This window comes from Pleurodeles waltl, chromosome 4_2, assembly GCF_031143425.1.
Source record: "Pleurodeles waltl isolate 20211129_DDA chromosome 4_2, aPleWal1.hap1.20221129, whole genome shotgun sequence".
Lineage (NCBI taxonomy): Eukaryota > Metazoa > Chordata > Amphibia > Caudata > Salamandridae > Pleurodeles > Pleurodeles waltl.
Window position 1 is genome coordinate 16,664,302 of NC_090443.1, and position 25,984 is coordinate 16,690,285.

Here is a 25,984-nt window from a genome sequence, read left to right on the forward strand (position 1 = left end):
GTAATATTCTACCTTTAAGCTTGCTCATAGCGTGAATCTAGAGAAACTAGGCGATAGCAACGGTGGTCTGCCCTATCACCTTTTTCAAAGATAGATACTATAATAGCAGTTGGCCGTGATTAGGGGGAACTTCAATGGCTGCACTTCTTATTACATTTGTAAGTAATGGTGCCCACAAATTGAGATTATCCAAAGAGATGTCAGCTGACAATCCATCTGGGCCAGAAGCCTTATTTCTCACATTCTGTTCTCATGCATTTCTAACCTCCTCAAAGGTTGGTAAATATAGCTCAGAATCATTCCATGTTAAATTAGTACTGGCTGGTTTGATAAGATTGTCAGGCACATCATTTCTACTGTAGACTCTAGAGACGTGTTCAACCCATTCATGCGGGGGAATGGTGACATCAATGTGTGAGCTGTTGTTGTTAAAATAAGGGTCATTAATTGTCTTCCAGAACAAACATTGGCCCTTCATTACACTTGCTTGATTATATTTTTCCCATACTTCATGCCTTATGACCCTCTTCCTCTGAGTGATTGCCTGCTTATCATGTTGCCTACAGGTACTCACTTTCACCCTATCTCGGGGCACCTGTTTCAAGGCAAGTATAATATTCCTATGTGAATTCGAGCAATTACCATCAAACCATCTTTGTGGTCATTATTCTTCGTTCCTGTCAAAAGACAGGGTCAGTGGATAGTGATCAGTGAAGCAAACTTGCAGGATAGAAAAATTGATAGCCCTGGGCTTGTAATATTGGGAAAGAGCAAAAAAACTATGAGACTACCGCTTCCTCTTCCTATATAGGTAGAATATTGAGTGTTGGAACGGGACATGAGGTCAAAGACAGATAAAGGGAAAACGTTTTTAAAATGGAATTGAAATCTCCCAACAAGGGCTTTGCTCGAAATGAGGTAGTCCTCCATGTCACACCCTGACAATCCACAAACAGAAGACTCGGACAATGGACACAAGGCCTGTTTTAAAACTCGGAGGATGGGCTAATCCGTCAAAATGAAGGACAGATATCCCATCCGCTGAAATGTAAATCCCATTATATTCTATAGGATTTAGATTTCAGCAGATGGGATATCCTTCATCATTGTGATGGAGTAACTCATCCACCGAATTTCTAAATCAGGCCCATAGCCACACTCCTAAATCACAATAAACTTCATTTTAAGATTACTCAATAATTTGCTGAGAGATTGTTTTAGGTAAGCAGCAATGTCAGCATTATTAGGGGAAAATCTGATGTGATAAAAATTAACAATGACAAGCATTAGTCTTGATTTATGCATGACAGTAATCCCTTGAAAGTGAGTGGAGTCAAGGTGCGACTTTACAACTTTTATATACAAAGAGGTTGAAATTAAGGTTAACAGACCATCTCTGTGATGCCCTCCTCTAGATAGGTCCGCTGGGGTATGAATTGAGAGAAACCCATCAAAATACACTGTTTCTCTTGCCCACGTCCCTTAGAGGCAAACTATATTAAAAGTCTTAAATCAATTCACTTCTCATTCTTCACCTTATTGAGCATGCCAGCTACATTCCAAAACATCCACTTGAGATTATATTGCAAGTGAATCACTGGTGACCATTGGTATATAGCGCCTACTGGCAAAGTACTAGCAGCTGGATATGGGAAACTTCAACAGATAGGATATCGCTATCTACCACAGTTGGAACAACATTGAATAACCCTTTATTCAAAGGTTATTTTCCCTTCTCAGTGCAAACCCAATTATTCAAGGGGGATTCATCTACAACTTTTACAGAAGCTCCTGAGGTTGACTGATCTCCCGGAGTCATTTTACTAGGCATCACCTTATTTTGTGTGCATTGACAGATACACAACCATAAATGAGGTAGTGAGACAACTTCATCCAGGAGCGTAAAACAATTATGTGTAGGTACCTCATAAGAATTATATATGGGGTGTTGCACGGACAGATGGATTACGTGGCTTTGTGAGACCAGGTTTGTAGAGGTAGCCCAACCGTACCACCATAATACTGCCAACTGAAGAGTGAACTAATGATAATCTTTCCAGTAAGGACCCAACAATGAATGTATTCCTATAGTTAACAATAATAGAGTCCCTTGGTTCATTTTTGGAGTATGATCGAACCCATTGCACCTGTTGCATGTTAATTATGTTGTTATACAGGGTTTCAGAGCCATATAAACTCAAGAATTTTGCCAGGGAGTGGACTGTCTTATTTTTTTAGCTGGTGGTAAGCCTCGTCCTGACAGGGATTTAGTGGAGGCAAATTTTTCAAAACTCTCACTGGGGAAGTAGCTTCAGGTGGGAGCTGAAGTACTCTTTTCAAATTTGGAGACCGTTGCAGGAGCCCAGTTTTGGGGGCCTAGTATTTTGCTGCCTGCCCTGAGTGGTGGTCCAGTCTTGTGGTACAGTTGGAATGGTAGGAGCATTCAGACTCTTTACACCAACATTCACTGGATCCAGTTTAGAAGTCCTTGGATATAGGGTATACCCTGTACCCCCCTCATTAGTCCAAAGAGGACCTAACATAGATGCCCTCATCAGTCAGACCATGCAATCCTGATGTAGAAACTATGCTCTTCGTGGCCTTGTCAATATTAGTATACTCCTGGTCGGCTAGAGTTTTTAATGAGGCTTCAATACTCTTCAGAATGGATAATATTAGGTCAAATACTTTTTTTTAATACCACCTTGAAAATATCACTAAACATAGCAGGAGAAAACTGTCCTCCCAGAATGTCCCTCTCCTGACTGTCTAAAGGGAGTTCAGTGGGGTCTGATACAGCAGGAACTTTGCTAGTGGTTGTTTGCATTTTAGTGCGAGTCACTGTTGATCTTTTAATCCCTCTTGTTTTTTTGGGTGGGGGGGGAACTTGTGTTATCATAGCCACCCCTCAGAGAGTAACTAGGGACAATAACCAGACTATCATTAACAACTCATGGGTTAGAATTTACAGGGTTAGTCACATTTAACACTGTTCACGCTGTTGTAGGTGAAGTCTCAGTGGTGCCAGCACTTGCGTTAGTTTGTGATGCTTTTTTTGTAGCCCCAATCTCTCCTCTGTGGATTCCATTTCACTGCTGAGCGCTTCAATAGCAGTTTTTGAGAAAACTTGTAATGTTAGCAGTTAATGGGCGATCTTTGGAGGGTAACATAACAGATTTCCCTTTTCCCATCATCACTTACCTTAGAAAGTGGACAGATTCAGATTATACAAGTTGGGTCACCAATGAAAGTGGATAGGAAGGAGATGAATACAAGGTGATGAGTGCAGTAGAAGAATGAAAGCATGAGGTTGAAGAGGAGGGGTGGACACAAAATCGAAAGAAGGTGAAGGGAAGGAGGAGAGGGAAAAATGATGATATACATAGAGTGAGGAAAAGCGATGGTGGGGAGAGAAAGAGTGATAGGTGGGAGACAGAAAAATGTGGTGTGTGACAGAAAGGGAAATTAAGTTTAGGTCCTTTAGGAACTCCTTTCCTTAGCAGGTTTTTATTAGTGCCGCTGTTGAGCACTTGTTGGATCCACCCTACTTAAAGTTTAGTTCTGATCACATATTGACTGGTCAGATTTCTTCTTTGAATTAGGCCCAAGGGTTTTGCAGGGGTAGTGTGCAGAATTAGAAAGGGTGTTGAGGAGATGATAGCATCTGCTGTGGAGATACTGTTAGACAAGGCGGGTCAGGTTACATGGGCAACATGGCCAGAGATGGGGTCAGGCTGTAGTAGAGGTGTTGCATGGACTGAATGAGGTGCTTCAGGAGAACCTGTTGGGTCACAGGGTGTTGGTGGAAGCTTGGGTAGCATCCTGGTTATGCTAGTGAGATGGTCAGTCAGTAGTGTGGCACCCACACACTATAGGACTAGGGACTTTAGTGGCCGTGTGTCCAGAAGAGTGTGAGAGGGCAGGAGTGGAGTTAGTGGCAGTAGGAGGAGTCGCAGGTGCTGAAGGTAGAAATGGATGGGGACACACCAGCTAAGCAAAGGTCCTTCACCATACAAAATTCAAGGCTGCCAGGCAGTGTGCTGCGATGGAACTGGCCTAAAGATGTGGGTCCACTGGTGCAAAGGAAGACTCAGCAGGCACTGATGCAGGGGTTGTGCTGGGGTTCCTCCTGAGCAGAAGGAGGCAAGGGAAGGATGGCCAGAAGCATAACAGGTGGAGTGAGGAGGCAAAAGATGGCTCGCCTTTTGTGTCTTCTGTGGGGCCTCTGGTTGTAACTGGCATCAATAGGTGGGGAGAGTCTTCAGGTATGACACAATACCACTGTTCATTGCCAGCTGAAGGCCAGGAAAGTGGTACTGTGTGTGGTGAAGAAGATGATGGAGTGTAACCTGCAGGATGCTAGGGTCAGTAGGATGCAAAGGAACTGGAAAGTACCTGTTTTGTTTCTAATGAACAGTCTGCATGGGGGAAACAAGTCAAGGAAGTAGCTAGGCAGGCTACAGCTGGAGAGAAGGGGCAGGGAGACCACTAGGAGAGTGGAGGTAGGGCCAGTGTTAGATGGGGGCAAATGGGGAAGTGTATGAGTACTAAGAAAGAAAAGCATGAGAATGGGTAGCAGTTCTAGGTGCAGGGCAGATGGTGTGACCCGTGGGTATTTGAGCTGTGCAGGCACATTCAGTTTAGGTAGCCTTATGAGTTAAAAGTAAAGGAAGTTGATATGAAAGGTCAGCAGCGTGTTTCAATTGTGTGACTAAGGGACACCAGAACGAAGAGTCCAATGCAGCCCACCGGATGGCGACAGCATTTTGTTTGAAGAGGACATGGGTGATGGTGAGCTGAGAGTGATAAGTAGAAGTAGGGTCTTAGTGGACAAAGATGACAATGGCATGTTTGACATCCATCAAGAACCCCGCAGCTATGGCAGCTGCTAAAGTGCATGTAAGGGGTGGGTTTGGGACAGAGGGAATGGGAATGGGGTTGACGCACCCCTAGTCAGAATGTAGAACGGTGGGGGTTGGAGGTGACGTAATTTATGGGACTGCATGGAAGAAGAATGGAAGAAAGGAAAGAGGTGACTATAGTGGGAATTTTTGGGTGGGGTCTAACATTAAAGGGAGTTTGGTGTTTTTCAGAAGCAGGAACCCCCTCAGTGAGGAATAGCAAAAGAATAAAAGGAGTTGTTGGGTGACTGTGAGGAAAGTGCAGGTGTGAGAAGAAAAGGCATCCTGCACAGGACTCGGTTGTGATAAGAAGTTAAAGCGCATGGAGGGGAGGAAAACTGCGTAGGAAAAGTGTTGGGGGTGCGAGTGATGAAGATGTTGTGGTGACTAGGGTAAATAGTGGTGAGAGTTAATAGATTAAGGAGTTGGGATAGAGAGGAAGGACAAGGAAGGTGACAGTGAGGAGTCAAAAGAAGGCACCAAGCAAGAGAGCAGGAAAAATGGTGCAAAAGCCAGGACAAGAGCAAGTCAGGCAGGCTCAGGAGGAAGTTGAGAAACCTACCACACATCAGGATTACACAAAGATTGTAGGCACATCTTACAGTAGCAACAAAGGAGCAAATTTGGAAAGGGGAGTTTGTGGACATATTTAAACTATTACAAACTGAAGTTACAGTAGAGCCAAAGAGGATTCAATCAAGTAGACGCAAGAGTCATCCAAAGGGCAAAAGTGACGGTCACAAATGAAAAATGAATGACATTTGTAACTTGTATTAGCATTTATAGTGAATACCAGTAGGAATAGTGTATTGCACTTTTTGTGTACATAGAGACACATAGAAAGATAAGTTTTGGGTTATGTGTAGATTTTGACGATGAGATTCTGGCAGTAAAGGGATTGTCGCGTGGGCTCTCATTGTCCTAAATGAGACTACTGGATTTCTAGGTAGCAGGATCGTTCCTGGTGTGGGGGACTGAGTCTGACCCACTTGGGAGGACCTCTGTCACCCTCAATCCGGTTTTGCTCCGGCTAACTAGCAGTGCCTTAACGCCACCTTGTAAATACGGCACTGTGCTTAGCGCCACAGGAGCATCACAAAAAGTGATGCTCCTGTGGCGATAGGGGCCTATAAATACGGCCCTATGGGTCTTTGTCTTATGTTGCACGACATATAACATTATTTTTAGAGGACAACATGTTCTGGAGGTGGACAACAATCTAGTGGATGCTTTGTCTCATTCTCAGTAGCAGAGGTTCAGTTGCCTGGAGCTGTGACTGGACCCAAACAGCACAGTGTTGCTGCCAGAGCTTTTGGAGCTAGAAGGGTGAGGGTATTCCATCTAACAGAGGGATCTTTGGCACTATCTATGAGGCAGATATTACAATAGTCGTAGGAGCAATTTTTAGAAAAGCAGAGCCAGAGAAATGGGGTAGGTGGGAAGAGTGGCAATTCTGAGAAAAGATGATTTTTTTAAATACATACTGAGCTTAACTTAGAAAAGGCTGTGACCAGTTTCTGTTGCAGGCCATTTTGCCATTTTTTGGTCCCTCCTTTTAGGAATATGAACTATTAGGGGAGGAAGTGGTGAATAGAATGTTAGAAGAGTGGGGAAGAGAGAAGGGGCATGGAAGAAAGTAAGTAGACATTTTAAGGGAATTAATTGATCATGTGGGCAATTTTGTTTTTTTCTGTTTGCGAGAGGGCATACTTTGTATGGTCTGATTGTTTTGGGGGGCTTTTTGAGTGCCGGAGCAGTTAGGGAGCAAGGGCAACTTAGCCTGTGCATGGAGGATTTGATCTAGAGAAGGTTAAGGAAATCAAAAACATATCAGGTAAGAAGGGGAGATCTGTGTCTTTGCACAGATCAGGGGAAAGGACAGTATGCTTGCTAGGAATAATTGTTTTGTCTTAGGGATTCAGTAAATGTCTCTATATTTGTGCATGAGGGCAGGTGTAGATTGCCAGGTTCTAGATGTTAAGGGTGATCAGGTTAGCTCTTAAATGTTTAGGATAGATATATGGAATGCATTCACTTGACACTGAGGCATCAAAGGAGGTGGATAGGATAGGATGAGGCTTACGAAAAAGATGGTGATGGGCACTGGGAGATGAGGCCTAAATTGTCACAGGGAATATTTGAGGGCTGAAGGAGTTTTGCATGTGCAGGTTTAACTGTTTTTTTCCTAATGCATCCCCTGCCTCCAAACTACTGTTTCATCCATGCAGATTACTTGCCGTGGAGAATGGTTCAGTACAGATGTTGGGTGTGATGTTGCTGAAAAGACAGATATCAGAGACTGGATCTCGGCATACTAACGCAGTGGTCACAGCTGTAGCTTGAGTACAGGTAGCAGGCAAGCTCTCAGGGGGTTGATTTTTGGCCAGTGTGTAGCAGATCTTATTGCAGACTATGACCCATCGGGAGATAGTTTGCTTCTGCACTGCTTGACCTTTCTTCGCACCCACATAACCGTCAAAGAGTTGATCATCAACCCGGAACTCTTTTGTAGGATCAAGGTAAAACACCAATGCTCTTTTTGGGTCCAGGTGGTGGAGTTGCTCCTCTTTCTTAGAAGGATGTGGGGGTGCTTAAAAAATAGGCAAGGTGAAGGACTGGCCTCACTTACTCTGCTGGCAGATGTAATGGGCACAAGGAAGGCTATTTTCAAAGTGAGAAGCCTGAGAAGGCAATTGTGGAGAGGCTCCAAAGGAGCGCACTTCAGAGATGTCAAAAACAAAAAAATAAACATATGTGTAAGGCCTTTAAGGAACCTATTTACAATAGGGGATTTAAACAAAGAGGGTTGATCAGGCGACCTCAAAAAACCAGAAATTGCAGACAAATAACCTTTTGAGAGTGCCCATAGCAGAACCCTGCTAGGCCAAAGAATGTATAAACAGCAGAACCTAATTGAGAGAGGCAAAAAGGGGGTCAACAGACTTGTCTGCGCACTATGGGGGTCATTCTGACCCTGGTGGTCATTGACCGCCAGGGCCAACGACCGCGGCTGGCGGTGCTTCCTGGCCAATTCTGACCGCGGCGGTAAAGCCGCGGTCAGAAAAGGGAAACCGGCGGTTTCCCGCCGGTTTTCCCCTGGCCATAGGAATCCTCCATGGGGGCGCTGCAGGCAGCGCCGCCATGGGGATTCCGACCCCATTCCCGCCATCCTGTTCCTGACGTTTCTTACCGCCAGGAACAGGATGGCGGGAACGGGTGTTGTGGGCCACTGGCATGGGCAGTGCAGGGGCCCCCTAACAGGGCCCCATAAAGATTTTCAGTGTCTGCTTTGCAGACACTGAAAATCGCGACGGGTGCCACTGCACCCGTCGCACCCCTTCAACTCCGCTTCATTGTTGAAGGGGCTTTCCCGCTGGGCCGGCGGGCGGCCTTCTGGCGGTCGCCCGCCGGCCCAGAGGGAAAGTCAGAATGACCGCCGCGGTCATTTGACCGCGGTACGGTCTTCTGGCGGTTCCCGCCAGGCGGGCGGCTTCCGACGCCCGCCGGGGTCAGAATGACCCCCTATGCCACAAATTTCTTCCAATGGCAAGATAATGTTACAGACTTGGGCAGAAGGTCAAAAGCTGTCAACTGCCGCTGCTCAATCTCCACCCAGAAAGGCAGAGTAGACAGGTTCAGGTGCAGAACACTCCCCTGCTGCTGGAAGAGAAGATCCTCCCAAAGGGACAGTCTGATCAGAGGATTAATGGACATGCTCAACAGTCCAGGATACCAGACTCTCTGTGCCCCATCAAGAGCCACAAGGATTACTTAGGCCCGGTCATTCTTGATCATCTTGCGAACTCAGGGCAGAAGTGGATGGGCAAAAAGGCATACAGGAGACACGAGTTCCACTTGAGACAAAAAGCATCTCTGAGCGATTGCCGCCTTGGAAACTCCAACACGCAAAACTGATGACATTGTGCATTCTCTGCGGAGGTGAACAGATCTAACCAAGGCTCTCCCCACTGCTGAAAGAGTCCTTGCACCACCTCAGGATAGAGATGTCATTTGTGATCCAGTAGACATTTTCAGTTGAGTTCATCTACTGTGGTGTTCAGAGAGCCCACCAGATGTTGAACCACCAGGGATATGCCCTGTTGACCCAGCTCCACCTAGAGGCGCAAAGCTTTCTCACAAAGGGTCCATGACTCCGCCCTGCTTGTTACAGTACCACATGGCAGTGGTGTTGTCTGTGAACACCTGCACCATCTTCCACTTGACAGACGTAGGAAATGCCTTCATTGCAGGCCAGATCACTCGGAGCTCCAGCAGGTTGATGTGAAGTCTGGACTCTCCCAGAGACCAGATGCCTCTGATTTCCACCTCTACCAGATGGTCCCCCCATCCCAGGAGTAACGCATATGTCACTACTGTCAGATCTGGTTGAGGAAGGGAGAAGGATCTGCCTCTGACCCAATCGTGGTTTGTTAAGTTAACCACCACTTCATATCTTTCACAGTCTCCTACGAGATCTGGACCTTGTCAGAGAGATTGCCCTGATGCTGCACCAACTGGAACTTCAGGTCCCAGAGCCTGCATATGCCATTTGGCCTTTGTCATCAGCAGGATGCAGGAGGCCATGAGGCCCAGCAGTCTCAGAATCATTCTCACAGAAATCCAGGATAGAGGCTGAAACATCGGTATCATAGTCTGAATATCCTGACCTCGCCGCTCAGGAGGATAAGACCGAAATGGCACTGTGGCAAGAACAGCTCTGATAAAAGGGAGCATCTGGACAGGAGTTCGGTGTGACTTCGGCATGTTCATAGTGAACCCCAGCGAATGCAGGAGGTCAGCAATAGTTTGGAGGTGGGAGACGACAGCCTTGGCTTCAACAGTTACTTGTCAATATAGGGGAAGACTGAAACCCCCCATTTGCCCAGATGGGCTGCAACCACCACCATCACCTTGTTATAGATTGGAGGCCTTTGTCTTTATTGGTTACCAAAAGTAGTGGGAATACCAACCACGACTTACTTCTGGCAAGGAAACCCTCTCTATGGCTCCCTTGGCGGACAGAGCTTTAACTTATTCGCAGAGAAGGAACAGGTGATCCTCCGTCATCCAATCCTAGGTTTGTGGCACGGATGGAGGGATAGTCTTGAAGGGGAGGGAATAGCCCCTCCACACTAACTGCAAAACTCATCTGTCTGACGTGATGGATTGAAAGCAGAGGAGGTGATGGCGTGTCCATTATCTGACTGGCCCTTGGTGGAAGGTCAGACTAGGAGGGATTAGAGGCTTCTCTGAGTGGCACTGGGGGGGCATGGGGTGGTGGACTGGCCAGACCTTTGGCTTCCTGATTCACAAGGTCAGTGGATCTCACATCCTCGGCCACACAGAGGCTGGGCAGAATGCATAGAACGGTGGCTGGCTGGGATTGCACGCAGTTGGAGGCCCCTTTCAATGCCACAAAATGGGTGAAAGGCAGATTAGGGGGAGGCGAAGGACCGCCCGAGGCCTATGGACCTGGCTGTACCACGAGAATGCTTGAAGCACCAATGCGCGAGTCTGCCTTGTCCCCGAAGAGATGGGTGCCATCAAAGGTCATGTCCATCAGAGTAACCCGGACATCCCCTGAAAAGCCAGACGTCCTCAACCAGGCGTGGCGCCTCGGGTCCACTGTCGACAAAACTTCTCTGCCCAGTGGGTCAATCTATCCAGTCCAAAACGGATAGTGAACTTGCCTGCGTCCATCCCATCGGCAACTTGTTGAGTGAGTACAGCCCAGGCCTCCTCTGGGCCCTGTGCAGCAGTTGTGCAATTGTATCCGACAGCGTGTGGGAATAATGGCCCAAAAGCACGGTGGTGTCCACAGACTGCAGTGCTAAGCTGGAGGAAGAAAATATCTTCTTCTCAAGTGTATCCAACTTTTTGGATTCCCTATCTGTGGGTGCGGAACGAATACACCCCAGGAACTGGAGGCTTGGATGACCAAGCTGTCAGGGGTGGGATGTTGTGTCAGAAAGTGTGGGTCGCCTGCAGCGAGGCGATGGTGTCTGGCAATTGTCCTGTTCACAGGAGCTCCTGTGCTAGGTTTGGACCAGGTACCCATTAGGACATCCGTGAGGATTTTGTTAAAGTGGAGCTTGGGTTCTGAGGTGAAAGCTCCAGGTTGAAGCACCTCTGCCAGGAGGTTAGTCCTGACTGCCACCAGAGGCAACTCAAGGTCCAAAACCTCAGCTGCTCTTCTCACCACCATGGAAAAGGAAGCTCCCTCCTCTGAAAACATGCCAGTATCTGAAAAAGTCGCTTGAGTGTAGTCGGGCTGCCCAAAAATGAGGTACATGGCCTCATATAATTCCCGAAGTTAGTCAGGGGTCACTCCAGCTGCCAGAAACGTGGGAAGGTGTGGAGTTGGTCCTGATGTAGGTTCCTCAGAACAAGGCCTAGATCGCTGATGCTTGCTCGTCTCGTCTGCCGACAGACCAGGAGAAATCAAAGAATGCTTCAACTTCTTGCTCTTCTTCTTGTGCCTCGACTTACCGATCGTCCCGAGGACTTGGGGTGGGACAATGGCGATGGAGGACTCCTCGACCGCTCCCAGGACCTTTCTCTCAACCAGCACCTCGACTTGCAGAGTTGAGCGTCGGGCTGCCATAAGCTTCAGGGACCACTGTCTCAAAGCCTTCGGATGCATGGCCTGACTCTTGGAGCAGGACTTTGGTTTGTGGTTGCTCTCTAGGCACCCAAGACACACAAGGTGCAGATCCATCACCAATATTGCCTGATGACATGGCCCACAGGGCTTAAACATGGCCTTCTTTGATGACATTCATAATGCACCAGGAGCAGAAAACTCAAAATACCTTTGACAAAAGTCGGAAGAAGGCCAGTCAAGGAATGAGGGGTAGCTTTCTTTGGATCGGCGCTAGCTGACCTCAGCATGCCGAGGTGGTGCCTATATAGGACCCACAATGTCATATCCAGTGCAGAGGATGAGTATGATGGACACGGAGCTGATCGACGTCACCTAACAGCGTGCAGGGGTACCGTTCAGAAAATTCTCTGGATTAAGCTGACGCCTGGGGGGAAATTCTAAGGTAAGGAATCTGCAACTAGAAGTCTCTATCAGATATGAGTGGTTACCCAAGCGTGAACGCATATTCCAAGCCATGAAAGAAAAGGTGGTAGACAAAAAACATGGCCTACTTTGATCTCAGATTAGAGGCCAAGTTAACTGTGAACACAAGTCCAGTCATCCTTGTAAGTAATCCCATCACAATTTTGACAGTATCAACACTTGCCAAGTTGACTCCTAGGCCAGCAAGAGCCCACAAGAAATCAAGAAAGTCTACTCACATCCTGACAATAGAAATCCTGGTTGTATTTGGACATGGGAACACTGACCCGTTTATCGACGGCAAATATTTTACCATTGTGACAGAGCATCAGGCATTGCACACAATATTTGGTAACTGAAAAGCCAAGATGTTGCTTTCCATCTAAATAGAGGGAATTTAATTGGGAGAATACAACAATGCTATCATTCACAAATAAAAGAAAGAAACACACCCCAGTGGTTTGCAATCTTGGTATGAATTGCCGAAGAACACAAGATTCACAAATGCGCTTCATAGAGGTGCATGTGCAGCTCCATTGATGCCTCTGAAGCTCATATCAGAGAAGTCTGTGGTCATACTATTCAAGAGGTGTCCCACATCCTGTCATTATGACAATGATGGCACTTAAATTTCACTTGGCTTCACTGACTGGGTGATGAAAGCAAATAGCTGATCGTGTTTAAGCATTGGTACAAGGGAAATGTTTTTGTAGCATATTATTAAGAAATGTGTAGGACTGTCAAATCAGCGGCACACAGGCTAAAAGTAACTGATAGAGCACATTAAGGACATTGAGGGATGATAGATATCAAAAAACCCTAAATCATGTTTGGTTTTGGTGTCCATAGCTACTGGTAGAACCCTCTTTATGTGACTGCCACTGGTGCCTGTGGACCAACCCAACACCATAAATGTCACTCTTACCAGAGAGTGTCTAGAAAGAGTTGGCGTTCAACATTTTTAGTCCCTTGAAATCAAGGAATAACTTATTTGCCACAGATGATGAAGGCTTGTGATTCCCACTGGTAAACCAGCCATCATCAACAAGTGTAGATAAGCAATCCCTGTGCCACGTAATATTCGAAGCATGCAGTGTCCCAGGTGTGGGCAAGACAGATATACAAGACAGGTAAGCATCTCCTGTTTAGTGGTCAAGAATTGAAGAACTTTACAAAATGATAGGAATTTTGACCTTGGAAAAAGCACTTTCATGATCACAAGCAAATGATACATAGGTCTGTTTATGTTGCTCAGAAAGAAAATCATATGACAGAAATGATCACAGCACCCATCAATCCAACAAGCCCTCATAAAGGTCCTCTGAAATTATTGAAGCACATAAAACAGCACAACCAGACAGTGTCCAGCTGTCCTTATGTTTTACTGTAACATTGACACTCAGCTGCTCTGTTGGGTAGGCAAAACAGAAGACGCAGAGGAAGAGGCACTGCAGAAAAGCACAGAAACAGATCATGCTGTAGACAAGCACTGGAAGGAGTTGCTTTCCAGGGATCACACATAAACAGATGAAGACCTTACAGACAAGAGAAAAGGGGCCATAATGGTGGGCATTCAGGGAGCTGATTGGGTATTTATCTATTAAGAGAAAAAAAGAATATCAGATCACCAACAAGTAGAGACCCTCTATAACTATCTGCCAAACAAGGAGGTATGGCCATGGCTCAAAGTGCTGGCTTCAAAATCACCTGAAACATATACCACTTCAAGAAATACAGCCAGGCTCGAAAGCCAGCCCCAAATCAGAACAGACAGCAACAGATGACGACACCACATTGAGGTAGGAACAAAACAGTGATTCTGTTGTTTACCTTCTTTTACAACTTGTGCAATTTTCATGGTGAAGAAGTCGTACATGCCATTCTCTTCCACGTTCAACATCTCAACCAGGTAAACTGGAAAAAGGAAAGGAATCTATTTAGGATTGCTTTTATTAATGTACCATTTCCAACCTTGCACCCTTCTCAGATTTCTATCTGTGGAATACCTAATGGCAATTGCATGCATGCCAACATTTGGGAATAGATAAGATAGAGGAAGAATCCACCCTGATTGAGAGAACTGGTCATGAATGTAACTTGGAATGATTCATGATAGTGGTTAACCTTCCTAGGCATGTGGAGCTGGAAGGGATTCAAATGCTGCCCACATGTTGTTGCAGGTGGTTCATGTTTGTGTTTCTAGCTTAATGTTCTCCCCACAAATCACATGCATGGACTACCATACTGCAATTTAGAAAAACCTCTGTGCAGAGAATACGAAGAGGATAGATATGCTGGAGAAGCAATATGTTACTTACCCTAAAAGCATCTGTTTGTAGTTTATAGTACTGTAGAATCACATGCTCTGCATACTCCTGGCATCTAGTGTTGGCCTTGGACATTGCAAGGTATTTTTCTGCAAAAAAGTCATTTCTAATCACTATGTATGCTGTGACTCCTCCCTTGGTAGGGAATGTGCTTGGGCACAAACTACATTGTTAGATTGTTTCCCGCACAGCAGTTGAGCATAAGTATGGAATGGCTAGTAGGGAGAAAGTGACTGCCAAGCAAATGGTGTTTGAAAATAAAGTATATACAGCTTTTGATTATGTGTGCCCTTTAGGAGGTTTAGCAAAGGCGACAAAAAGCTGTTGAGTTGTGAGGAAAGGTTTGGTTCTGTCAATGTAGTACATTAAGGCTTTACTGAGATCTAGAGTGTGAAAAGACCTCTCAGCAATAGAGTCTGGGTGAAGGAAAAAGACTGGTAGTTCAATTATTTGATTAAGATGGAAAGGAGAGATCACCTCAGGAAGTAATTTTGAGTCAGTTCTGAGGACAACCCTATCTTGATGAACCTGCATAAAGGGCCCTTGCAAAGTGAAGGCTTGCAACTCACTTATGTATCTTGGGGCCATATGTATCACTCTTTAGGAAATGCAAAATGGTACTTAACAAAATAGTGATTCCCTAATAGCGATGCCTACAGAGTTGCAACCGCTATTAGGAAATTGCTATTAGGAAATCGCAAATTAGGAAATGCAAAACCACAGCTGTCTAGGGACCTAAAGCCCCCTTTGATGCACGCCTAAAATAAATGTCCCACATGCCATAGTGGTTTGTGCACTACTTGGCACTTTAAAAAATGCATTAATTATGATTTTTTTTAAATTGCACATGGTTGCCACTGACTTAGGAGTCAATGGTAATAGCATTTCCTGAATGCCCATTTTGCATTCAGGAAATGCTTGGTACATGTGCTTAGTGAATCGTAAATAGGAAATCCCTATTTGCGATTTCCTATTTAGGGAATCGAAAATTGTGAATCCCTATTTCGAGTCGCAATTTTTGGAAATTGCAAAAAATTGTGATTCCCTAAAATCGGACTGCCAATGCCTTTCATGCATTTGGAAAGACTATTTTGCATTCGAAAACTGTTGAATTTAGTAATTCGCACCATTTACAAAAGCAAAATTGTATGAAATATATGGCCCTTAGTGAGGTGATGGCTATATGGAAAGACATTTTCCAGGAAAGTAATTGTAAAGGACATGATTGCGACAGGTTGGATGGTGGACACATGAGCCTATTGAGTACAATGTTAAGGTTTCATGGAGGGGCAGGTGGCACTCTAAGTAGAATCACTCTTTTAAGGCTTTCAATACAGGCTTTAATGATGAGAATTTTGAAAAGAAAAGAATGCTCCTTATTTCGAATTTATGTCGAAATTGCTGCAAGATGTAGGTGTATTGAAGTGTATACTAACTCTGCTTTCTGTAGGTGAAGCAAATAACACACCATGCCCTAGACCACAGGTTTAAGAGTGCCTCAACTCATTGAGTTACAATAGTGAATTACCTTTTTCCAGTGTGCTGCTTAGCAGGCTCTACTAGTAAGTTTAAACACTTCCTTAAGAACATCCATACATATCTGTGGAAGATTTAAATAACCTAGTTCTAAGACACCTGGTGCCAAATTGCTAGATCGACCTTCCTGCGTTCAAGGTGTCTGATCTTGCCTTGTTCTTGAGTGAGAAAGTCTGGCCTGCTGGGGAGCCTCTCATGGGGAATGAGAGATATCTCGGGCAGGGTCATGAACCATGGTTGTCTGGCCCAGATTGGAACTAGCTAGTTGAGGGTGAGCGATGTTAGCAGCAGCTACCTGACCTCATATGGAAGGAGTGGGAGAGGAGGAAAAGCGTAGATAAACAACCCTGACCAGTTCATTCATAAGGCATTGCACACGGACAGTGAGTGTGGAAACCTGGAGGTGAAGCTTTTGTATTTTGTATTTTCTTGTGGTGTAGAGGTCTATTTGCGGAATCTGTAACCCCTGAAAATAAGGGAGTAGCACTTGTTGGTGGAGTTCCCACTTATGACTTTTTTGATACATCCTACTGAGCAGGTCTGCTAGATTGTTTTCCACTCCCAGAAGGTACCCTGCTAGAACATGAATTTGATGGTGGATTGCCCAGTGTCAAATATTTGTCATCACTGCTGACAGCTGTGGTGAATGATTGCCTCCCTGTTTTTGTAGGTAATGCCTGGTGGGCATGTTGGAGGTTTTGATCAATATCATCATGCCCTGAATGTTCGAAAAGGAAGCTTTGACGACTAGTTGGATAGCTTGAAGTACTTGATGTGAAAACCTTGTTGTTGTGGTGATCAGAGACTCTGGACTGTCATGGTGCAAGCATTCCCCGCCCAGCGAGAGCAGTGTCTGTGGTGATGGTCACTTGCAGAATGGGGTCTGTAAAGGGTCTGCTCTGCAGCAGATTGTTGCTGTTCTTCCAGTGCAGAAAGAGATGAGTGCAGGGTCTTATCAACACTAGATCATGTAGATGATCTTTCACCTGTGTTTATTGTGTCAAAAGGGAATGTTGTAGGGGACACATGTTCAGTCTGGCATGGGGAACTATGGCTATTCGGGAAGCAATCGTTACTATAAGGCACATGACTGTTCTGACTTTAAAAATGATGACCTGGTTGAAAAAGAGGCAGTAGCTCCTGGAAGGCCAGCACTCTCTGATAGTTGGGGTAACCCTTTCCGGAGGGCTTTCTCTTGGGATCTCTTTCTTTGAGGAGTTTTTATGTAGCCATACCTATTTTCCCTCTTCTACAATTCCTCTTTAGGGACCAAATCAACGAGTACACAGTTCTCCCCTTCAACTGTCGTGATGTTACTTCAACTTCTTGATGTTTCCCTAAACTGGTAAAACCTGCAGGATTTTTTTTTTCAAGTGTATGAACAAACAGGATATTTAAGTGGTCATGTGCACGTGACTGGTGTTTGCACATTTCTCTCACTGTTGAAGGTCACAAGGGGTACTAAAAAATCTGGCAAGGGTCAGTGACCGAAATGGGGTGGTTCCTCCAAGTACGAACAACAAGGGTTGAAAGTCAGGAAGAGTAACAAGCGGCCATGGGCTAATGATAGTGCGCAGCGGGTCTGTTACCTTTAAGCTTCAAAAGTCACCGCTCACCTGGCCATTAATTGACTATGTGCATGTGACATGACAGACATGAGATGGAAAATGTAACTGTGAACTAAGTACCCAGCTAAAGAGATGCATGCATTTATGAGTTCATTTTTGAAACCTAACATAACTGGAAAAGTACCCCTTCTCTAAGGATCGCTGTGAGCAGCTGGCTAAACTTTTTCTGTGTAAAGTTAGACAGATCTACGACTCTCTAACCGGAACAGCAGAACCTCAGGCTATGACTGAATCATGTGAGCCAGTTAGATACTCCACAGCAATTCTCCCATTATTTCCAAAGGTGAGCAAATCAGATATTGTAGTTATAGCAAGGTCAATAAAATCAGGTTCACCACTTGATACCCCGTCAATGAACATTGTTTTACAAGGCGGTAATGATGTAATCTCTGCCTTACCAACTTTGTACAACTCTTTATTGGAACTGGGTCAGGTGCCAGTTGAATGGGAACATGCAGTAATTCGACCAGTGTTGAAAAAAAACCTTTCTTGATCAGGATAAATTAGAAAATTATAGGCCCATTTCCTTTTTCCCTGGGATAGGGAAAATCTTTAATGGAGTGGTCTTGAAGTTCCTGGAAACTAATGACCTGTTGCATTATACCCAAACTGGCTTTCACCAGGGATGCAGCACAGGGACAGCCCTTCTTTGGGCCATTGAGGATATCAAAAGGATGTTGGACCAAGGAGGTTCGGCCGCGTTCAACCTTTTGGATTTGAGCACGGCCTTTGATACTGCATCACACTTAGTCCTGTCCGAAAGGCTGAAAGCAGTTGGGATCACAGGGTCAGCCCTTAAATGGCTAAATTCCTTTGTGACAAATAGGAGCTTCCAAGTAGGCAAGGGACCTTTTATGTCAGAAACTTACAAACTGAATTGGGGGGTTCTACAGGACTCCTCTTTGAGCCCCACGCTGTTCAATGTTTATATGCGGTCACTCTCCAACATCATCTGTTCCAACGGATTTACAATTATATCATATGCAGACGACACTCAGATTGTCCTCTTGCTATTCCCGGACACTGCATCCACCTCTAAAAAATTGCTTGCATGCATAGAAGTGTTGTCTAGCTGGGTGGTGGTAAGCCACCCAAAACTTAATGGGGACAAGACTGAGATGGTGGTGGTTGGAAACAACCCTTTGTTATGGGGACAATATTTATGCCCCCCTTGCTTGGGAGAGCCACCCATTCCTAAACCTGAAGTGAAAAGCCTTCACATTATCATTGACAAAGAGATGACCATGGCTGCTCAGGCCCAGAAGGTATCAGCAGGGTTATTAAGATAACTCAGAAAATCGCTCAGATGGCTTCCTGGGAAATGTAGGAAGCTGGTCGTCCAAGGCCTGATTTTGTCATGCCTGGACCATGGCAACACCTTGTATCTGGGTAGTCCATCATAAGTTACAAAAATGTTGCAGGTTATTCAAAGTGCTGCTGCTCGTGCATTACAAGTTGTGTCAAAAAGGAGATCTGTGCAGCCAGCTTTAGCAATATTGCATTGGCTGCAGATTAAAAGTAGGGGTGGGGGGCAAACTCCAACACACTCCCAGGCTGGCCGCCGTTCACCAGACAGTGCAGTCTTCCTTGGTTGCGTAACCATACAGTTTCCACCAGGGAAGGAGGTCTGCACATGGGTGAGAAGTGAACGCGTCATGGTGGCAACCATCTTAGGGTCAGGCAACCCTATCTCAGTAAGCAGACTTATTGAGAAGGCTTACTATTACTAATAGGGTTGCCAGGCCCTAAGATGGTCGTCACCATGACACATTGCCGATCTCCTGTGCGGATTAGCTTTCCTGGTTGAAGCTGTATAATCAAGCAACCAATAGTTACATTGCTTCCCCCCCACACACAAAGACCCCGTACTGTTAGACCAACCCCCTTCTTCCCCTTGGATCCGCATCCTACTTGCACCAAGGTACGGGGGCAAATCACTATTCACTCCAAGTGGCCGTGGTTAGTTATATGCTGTTGTGGGAGTGCACCTGGGTGTTGTGGGCATGTTTACAACTGTGAGATCATGAGGAGCAGAAGACCTTCAGCCGAGCCTTTGAGGTAAGCAGGGAGCTGGTGCAGAGAATGAAAGTAAGATTGATAGGGACAGGTCAGCCTGGTCAGGCTGAGCGCCCCTCCCCCCCCATAGGAGGGCCTGACCTCAGATCCCTCACCCCAGTTCCTGTGCCTGTAGCCTGGTTGGTGTGATATCATGGGTCTTGTCTTTTCTGTTTATGGTCTGCAGGTGTTGTTGGGTATGGCGTCACATGCGCCCCTGGTCAGTGCGCTGTGGTGGCTGTAGCTGAGCTTTTGGGTTGTAGAGGATGATAGTAATGACCTTGGGCCATGTATGCTGACAGCAGTGAGGTGCATTTATTTACAACATCATTCACTCTGCCTGACTGCGGAGCTCTGTGGAATTCCACTGAGTTTTTCGGTAACTCTGCGGAATTCCACAGCGTACAACTTTGCGAGCTCTGCCCAGTCCTAATTAAAAGAAGAGCTGAATTTAAAGTTCTGTGTATTATGCACAGATTTAAATACTCAGTAGGAACTCATCCTGCGCTATACCTAATTACTCCACATGTGGCCAGGAGAGCGTTAAGATCTAATAACCTCTACCTCCTCGATGTTCCCAGAAATAAGTGGGAAAGAGGAGGGGGGTCGCTCATTTGCCTACAGGGCCAGGAAACTGTAGAGCACTCTGCCAATCAACCTCAGGTCTAATAGGAACTTACGAAGCTTTAGAAAGCAATTAAAAACTTACCTGTTTGTATAAGGCCGGGTTAACATCCTAGATAATGTAGGTTTTGTGCTTTTTGATTCAGCACTGGGATGCCCCCTAGTTGGGTAGCTGTTTGCACTTTATAAGAGTACTTAACTTGACATGACATGGTCCTAGATATTTCAAAGTGCTTGTGAGTCTTGTCTCTCATGTGTGTGCATCCATGGATGAAGGTTGGACATGGCACTTGGTGCCCAATGTGCATGTGACTTCTTTGTACAGCTGGTTGTGATCCTGATGCAGAACATCGTTAGACGGGAACTTGTTTCTACCTGAGACACGTAAATGGGAACCCAAATGAATTCACAACAGCACAGACAAAGCCCTTCAACACATCAGTGAGAGGGGCTACATGCCTTCAAGGTACGTAAGGCAATTATTCTCTCCCAACAGAGAACATTGCTATACCCCACTGAGAAAGGAGCAGTCTGTAGTGTTTGCCACTGCTAGTGTTACCTTGTACTCTGATAGTCTGAATAACACACAGGCACAATGCTGATTTTCTACCGGCGTGGTCAGGTGCAGCCCAGGCGGGTTCGATAACGGCACCTCCGTGTCCTTCACTCCTCTGTTCGCGCCTTACTGAGCCTTCCCGACCACGCCCTGTTTATTTGTACTCAGGCCTCTGACCTCAGAGCAAACCACAGCACACCTAAACACGGGTGTGGCCAAACAACACTACACGAGCACGCCCGAGGGAAACACTCTGGGCCATGCCCCTCTATTGTTGGTGGTGTCCAGTGACCGGTTGCTTCACCGACCTGCGACACCACATTCCTCCAAAAATCACAACAAAAATACAAGTAAAACAAAAAGTCATCTCACCCGTCCCACAGGTGGTCACGCAATCGCGTGGATGGAATGGGGTTGCTGCGTAGGTTGTACCTGGTGACTTCTGACCTACCTTGGACCGAATTTGGGTCAGGGCCGCTGTTGAGGGTTCACTCTGGATCGGGCCTGGCCTGTCTTCCCGCGATCCACCAGAGCACGGATTATTGTCATTGTCTTCGTTGGGTAATGCTGCCGCACCATCATCGTAGGGACTGCAGCGCTCACTCAGGGTGTTGTCGTCCAAGGCATAAAATCTCTTGAACAGTGAAACTTTTCGGGTGATGATATTCTCTCCGTGCTGTGCTACTACTGCTGACCCGTTTCGACAGATGATCGTACACGGAGTGGTGCCAAAAGGCGTGCGGATCTTGCTTCCGGATGATACTTCTTCCAGCAGGACTTTGTCCCCCACCTCCATGTTGGACGATACTGCTTGCCTTTTCAGGCTGGTACGCTGGTTGGTGGCTAACTACCGATCCTGAGCCTGGTCTCGATTCATGGCTAGAGGTGTCCATGAGTGGTGGTGTGGTGTTGAGTCAACTGTAGCTCTCCCAAACACGACGTGCCCAGGTGCTCTGTTGGTTGTCGAATGAGGTGTCATAGTCACTCGTCTGGTTGTTGGCATAGGCGATGCATATCACTTTGTTCAACGTTCTCATAAATCTTTTGACCTCCCTGTTGGCTTGAGGCCATCTTGGTGTTATCCGCTGATGTCGAGTGCCTGTGCTGCCAAGGTATTCCGCTAACTCCCTACTTTGGAATGGCGGCCCATTGTCTGTCTTTCTTTCTGATGTTAGGCCGTGAGTGGCCATTGCCTTCTCCAGGCACGCTATGACTACGTCTGCCGTGAGGGCCGGGATGATCTCTACCTCAGGGCATTTGGAGAAGTCGTCGATGATGACCATGGTGTGGTGGCCATCGGGAAGGCTTCCGAAATCTAGACTCACCGATGCCCAGGGTCCTTCAGGGCTAGGCTCGGTCTCTACCGGGATTGGCTTGCTTGGTTCTCCGGTGGCTTGAAACCATACACACGACTTCACCATGTTTTTGACTTGTTCATCTATGAGTGGAAACCATACTTTTGTCCTTAGGCGGCTTTTTGTCTTTACCATTCCTTGATGACCATTGTGAGCCAGTTGCACAACTCTGGTGGTGAAGGAGGATGGTATGACCAGCCTGAACCCTCTCAGTACACACCCCTCTCAATACACACCCCTCTGAGTCCATCGTGAGCTCATCTCGCACATGATATAGGCTTCCTAATATGCGTCGTGCGTCTAAGCTCAACAGGGGTAGTTGTTTCTTTATGACATGCCACCGGTTGGTCTGTATTGCTGTCAAAACTCTCTGCAGACAGTCATCATCTTTGGTGGCTTGAACAATTTCACTCATCAATACAGGATCGATCAGCAACGTACCGGACATACTCTACTGTTTCCAGTGCGTCGTGCACCTCTACATCTGAGGCTTCTCAGGGATGTCTGGAGAGGTAGTCAGCAGGGTTCTCAGATCCCGGACGGTATTCTAGTTGACACCTGTAGTCTTGTAACTGAAGCATCCATTTCTCTATTCTGGGCGGAGGCTTCGAGGCTGTGCCGTTGAACAGAGGGCATAGCGGCTTATGGTCGGTGGTCACTGTAAAAGGGCGTCTATAGACGTAGATGTGATAGTGCTTACAGCCCCAATGTACGGCTATCGCCTCTTTCTCTATCTGAGAATATCTTTGTTCTGTTTCAGTGAGTGACCTGCTGGCATACGCTACCGGGGACTATATCCCTTCCCCTTGTTCTTGCAACAGTACAGCCCCAAGTCCTTTCGGTCCTGCGTCTACAGTGACTTTGGTGTTCTTTTTTGGATCAAAATATCTGTGTGGTCTCGCTGGATAGTGCTTCCTTGATGGCTTCAAAAGCGGCTTGCTCTGCAGGGACGCAGGTCCATGTCTCTGAGGTTTTGGTTAGGTTTCGGAGGGGCTGGGTGAGAGTAGCCACAGTAATTAACCATGCCCAGGAAGCTCCGGACTTCTGTCGCACTCATGGCAGGGGTGCGTTCTTGACGTCACTTACTTTGGCTGGCTCCGGTGCAACACCGGTAGCTGAGAACACGTACCCAAAGAGTTGTATCTTGTCCTTTAGGAACTTGCATTTCCTGCGATGTAAGGTGAGTCCTGATTCTTGGATTCGTTGGAGCACATTCTGAAGGCCTGAGTGGTGCTCTGCGATAGTGGGTGCGTGAATGAGAATGTCATCACTAACATTTATTGTCCCAGGTAGATCAGCCAGTAGTTCCTGTAGAACATTCTGAAAAACCTCTGCGGCGCTGGAAATCCCAAAGTTTAGGCGCTTATACCTCCTTAGTCCTACATGCGTGGAGAACGTCGTGATGTAGCGCGACTCCTTCACCAACACCAGTTGATGGTATCCGGACCGAAGGTCTAACTTAGAGAACCAACAGGATCCGCTGAGTTCTCCCAGAATTTAGTTGATTGTGGGTGTCAGGTGTCTCTCGCGCTTAATGGCTGCATTCGGAAGGCGAATGTCCACACAGATGCAGACCTCTCCGGGTTGTTTGGGTTTGCACGCTACCACAATGGGGGAGACCCACGGTGTGGGTCCGGATACCCTCTCGATGATGCTTGCTTTCTCGAGATGGTCCAGCTCTTTCTCCACTTGTGGCCTGAGATGAATCGCGATGCGTCGGTGGCGAAGAGCGACCGGCTGTATGGTTTTTTCAGTGTGGAGTTTTATCTCTTGGCTTTGTAGGCATCCAATTCCTTCAAACAATCCCTGGTATCTGGCCAACAGTTCTGTTATGGATTCCTGGTGGATGCTGAAGGCAGCCTTGCAGCCGAGCAGCATCCCCTGTCCTTCTTCGGTCACGTAAACTTTTGCTGTAATAGTTTGTGATCCATCAGTGAGCGTGGTTTGGAATACGCCCTTCAACACAAGTGGCGTGCTCTGCCCGTATGCGTAGACTTTCACATTGGCCATTGTTAGGGTCAGGACCAGCACCATCCGGCGGTGTTCTTCTGCGGCCAGGATGTTGATTGACACTCCGGAATCAACTACTGCCACTGTCCCATGTGTGCCTATGTGGATCTGGCACCTTGGTAGTTGCGTTTGTCAAGGGGTGGTATTCCCGACAGTGAATAGGGAGTGGATTACGTGTACCACAGCTTCATCATCATCCATATCACTTCCATGCTCCGACTTGTTTGACGCCGTGTTGACCGAAGCGTTTCCTGCTCGGGTCCTTCTTGACCTGCACACCTTTGCAAAGTGGTTTAGCTTCCCGCAGCTGGAACACGTTTTCCCTCTCGCTGTGCACTCAGCCGATCTGTGTGGGGTTCCGCCGCAGAATCCACATTGTCTTGTCTAAAACTTGTTGGGGCGTTGTTTGGTTTTGTTTGCAGATGACGTAACTGTGTTGGCTGCTTCCTCTTTTATGGGCCTCTGTAGGGCCGCTTCCATGTGGGATGCACAGGCCTTCGATAGTTCTTTTGTTTGCCCCATTTGCAGAATGTCGGGTAGAGACCTTCCGGACTCTTCCAGTATGCGTTCCCTGAGCCTCAGTGACACACACCCTTGGATGATTTGTCCTCTTATTTCCTCTGTCTCGTCAGTAAACCTGCAGGTGCTGGCTAGATCTTTCAGCTTCATGTGGAAGGCGTCTAGCGATTCCTCCGCCTCTTGCCTAGCTTGCCTGAAGATGAAACGTTCATAATCGGTGTTGGGCATTGGTTCGAAGTGCTTGTTTAAAGTGATGATGAGAGACGTGTGTGTCTTGGGAGCGTCTTCGACAAGGTTTTTCGATATTTTGTATATATCCTTTACCCCTAATTGAAGGAGCATGGCGTGCTTCTGAGCGTCCTGGACCTTGGTAGCTTAAAAAAATAGGAGGACTCTCTCCACCCACTCTCTCCATTTTGGCGCACTTTCCTTAAATGCAGTGGGCGTAGGGCACGTGGCAGTACGGCTGGTATTACAGGAAAAGATGTCACTACAAGCCTGTGAGGGGTTTATGGCAGCCAGAGTCCCTACCCTGGAAGGTGCAAAGGTGGGCGTGCAAATTTGGGTGTGGAATTTTGTGACGGAAAGCCTTGAGGCCTTTTCTGGAGTTGCGGGGTGGGGCCACCCACGTAGGCCGTGCTGAAAAGCGGACGTGTCAGGGCAGGCGTGCGTCGGCGCTGTCGAGTAGCAGAGAATGTGCTCACACACACGCAGCACGAGCACTGCGTTTCCAGCGGCCGCCGCAGTGCGGAATGAACAAAAGGGCCTGGAGGAGGAGCACGGTAGGAAACCGCTCAGTCTTCGTCGCCAATGTAGTGTTTGCCACTGCTAGTGTTACCTTGTACTCTGACAGTTTGAATAACACACGGACACAATGCTGCTTTTCTACTGGCGTGGTCGGGTGCTGCCCAGGTGGGTTCGATAACGGTACCTCCGTGTCCTTCACTCCTCCGTTTGTGCCTTACTGAGCCTTCCCGACCACGCCCTGTTTATTTATACACAGGCCCCTGACCTCGGGGCAAACCACAGCACACCTAAACACGGGTGTGGCCAAATGACTGAACACGGGCGTGACCGAGGGAAACACTCCGGGCCGCGCCCCTCTATTGTTGGTGGTGTCCAGTGACCGGTTGCATCACCGACCTGCGACACCACACAGTCCTACCCTCTTAAAGAGGAAGACCAACTGTCTGTGTCACCTTAAAAAGACGGCATTCCATACTGTCCTACCCAAGTCTTTACTTCATCAATGTTTATTTCTAAGCTCAAACTAAACCCTAATTTACCTTTCTGCGAATGGTTGCTGTGACCACAAATGAGCATGCAGCTCCTATCAGTACATCCTTTAAAATGTCAATTATATATTATAAGTTATTTTGTTATAATAATACCCTTGATGTTTTCACT

The 25,984-nt window shown here is 46.7% G+C and overlaps 1 protein-coding gene across 1 annotated transcript in view; it reads right to left on the reverse strand.

The window, feature by feature from the left end:
- LOC138293808 (venom factor-like) overlaps positions 1–25,984 on the reverse strand; it is a 473,276-nt gene that overhangs the window by 22,791 nt on the left and 424,501 nt on the right. The window contains exon 39 of the mRNA XM_069233135.1: positions 13,798–13,881. Coding sequence (XP_069089236.1) covers positions 13,798–13,881 — 84 coding nt within the window. The remainder of the gene's footprint in view (positions 1–13,797; positions 13,882–25,984) is intronic.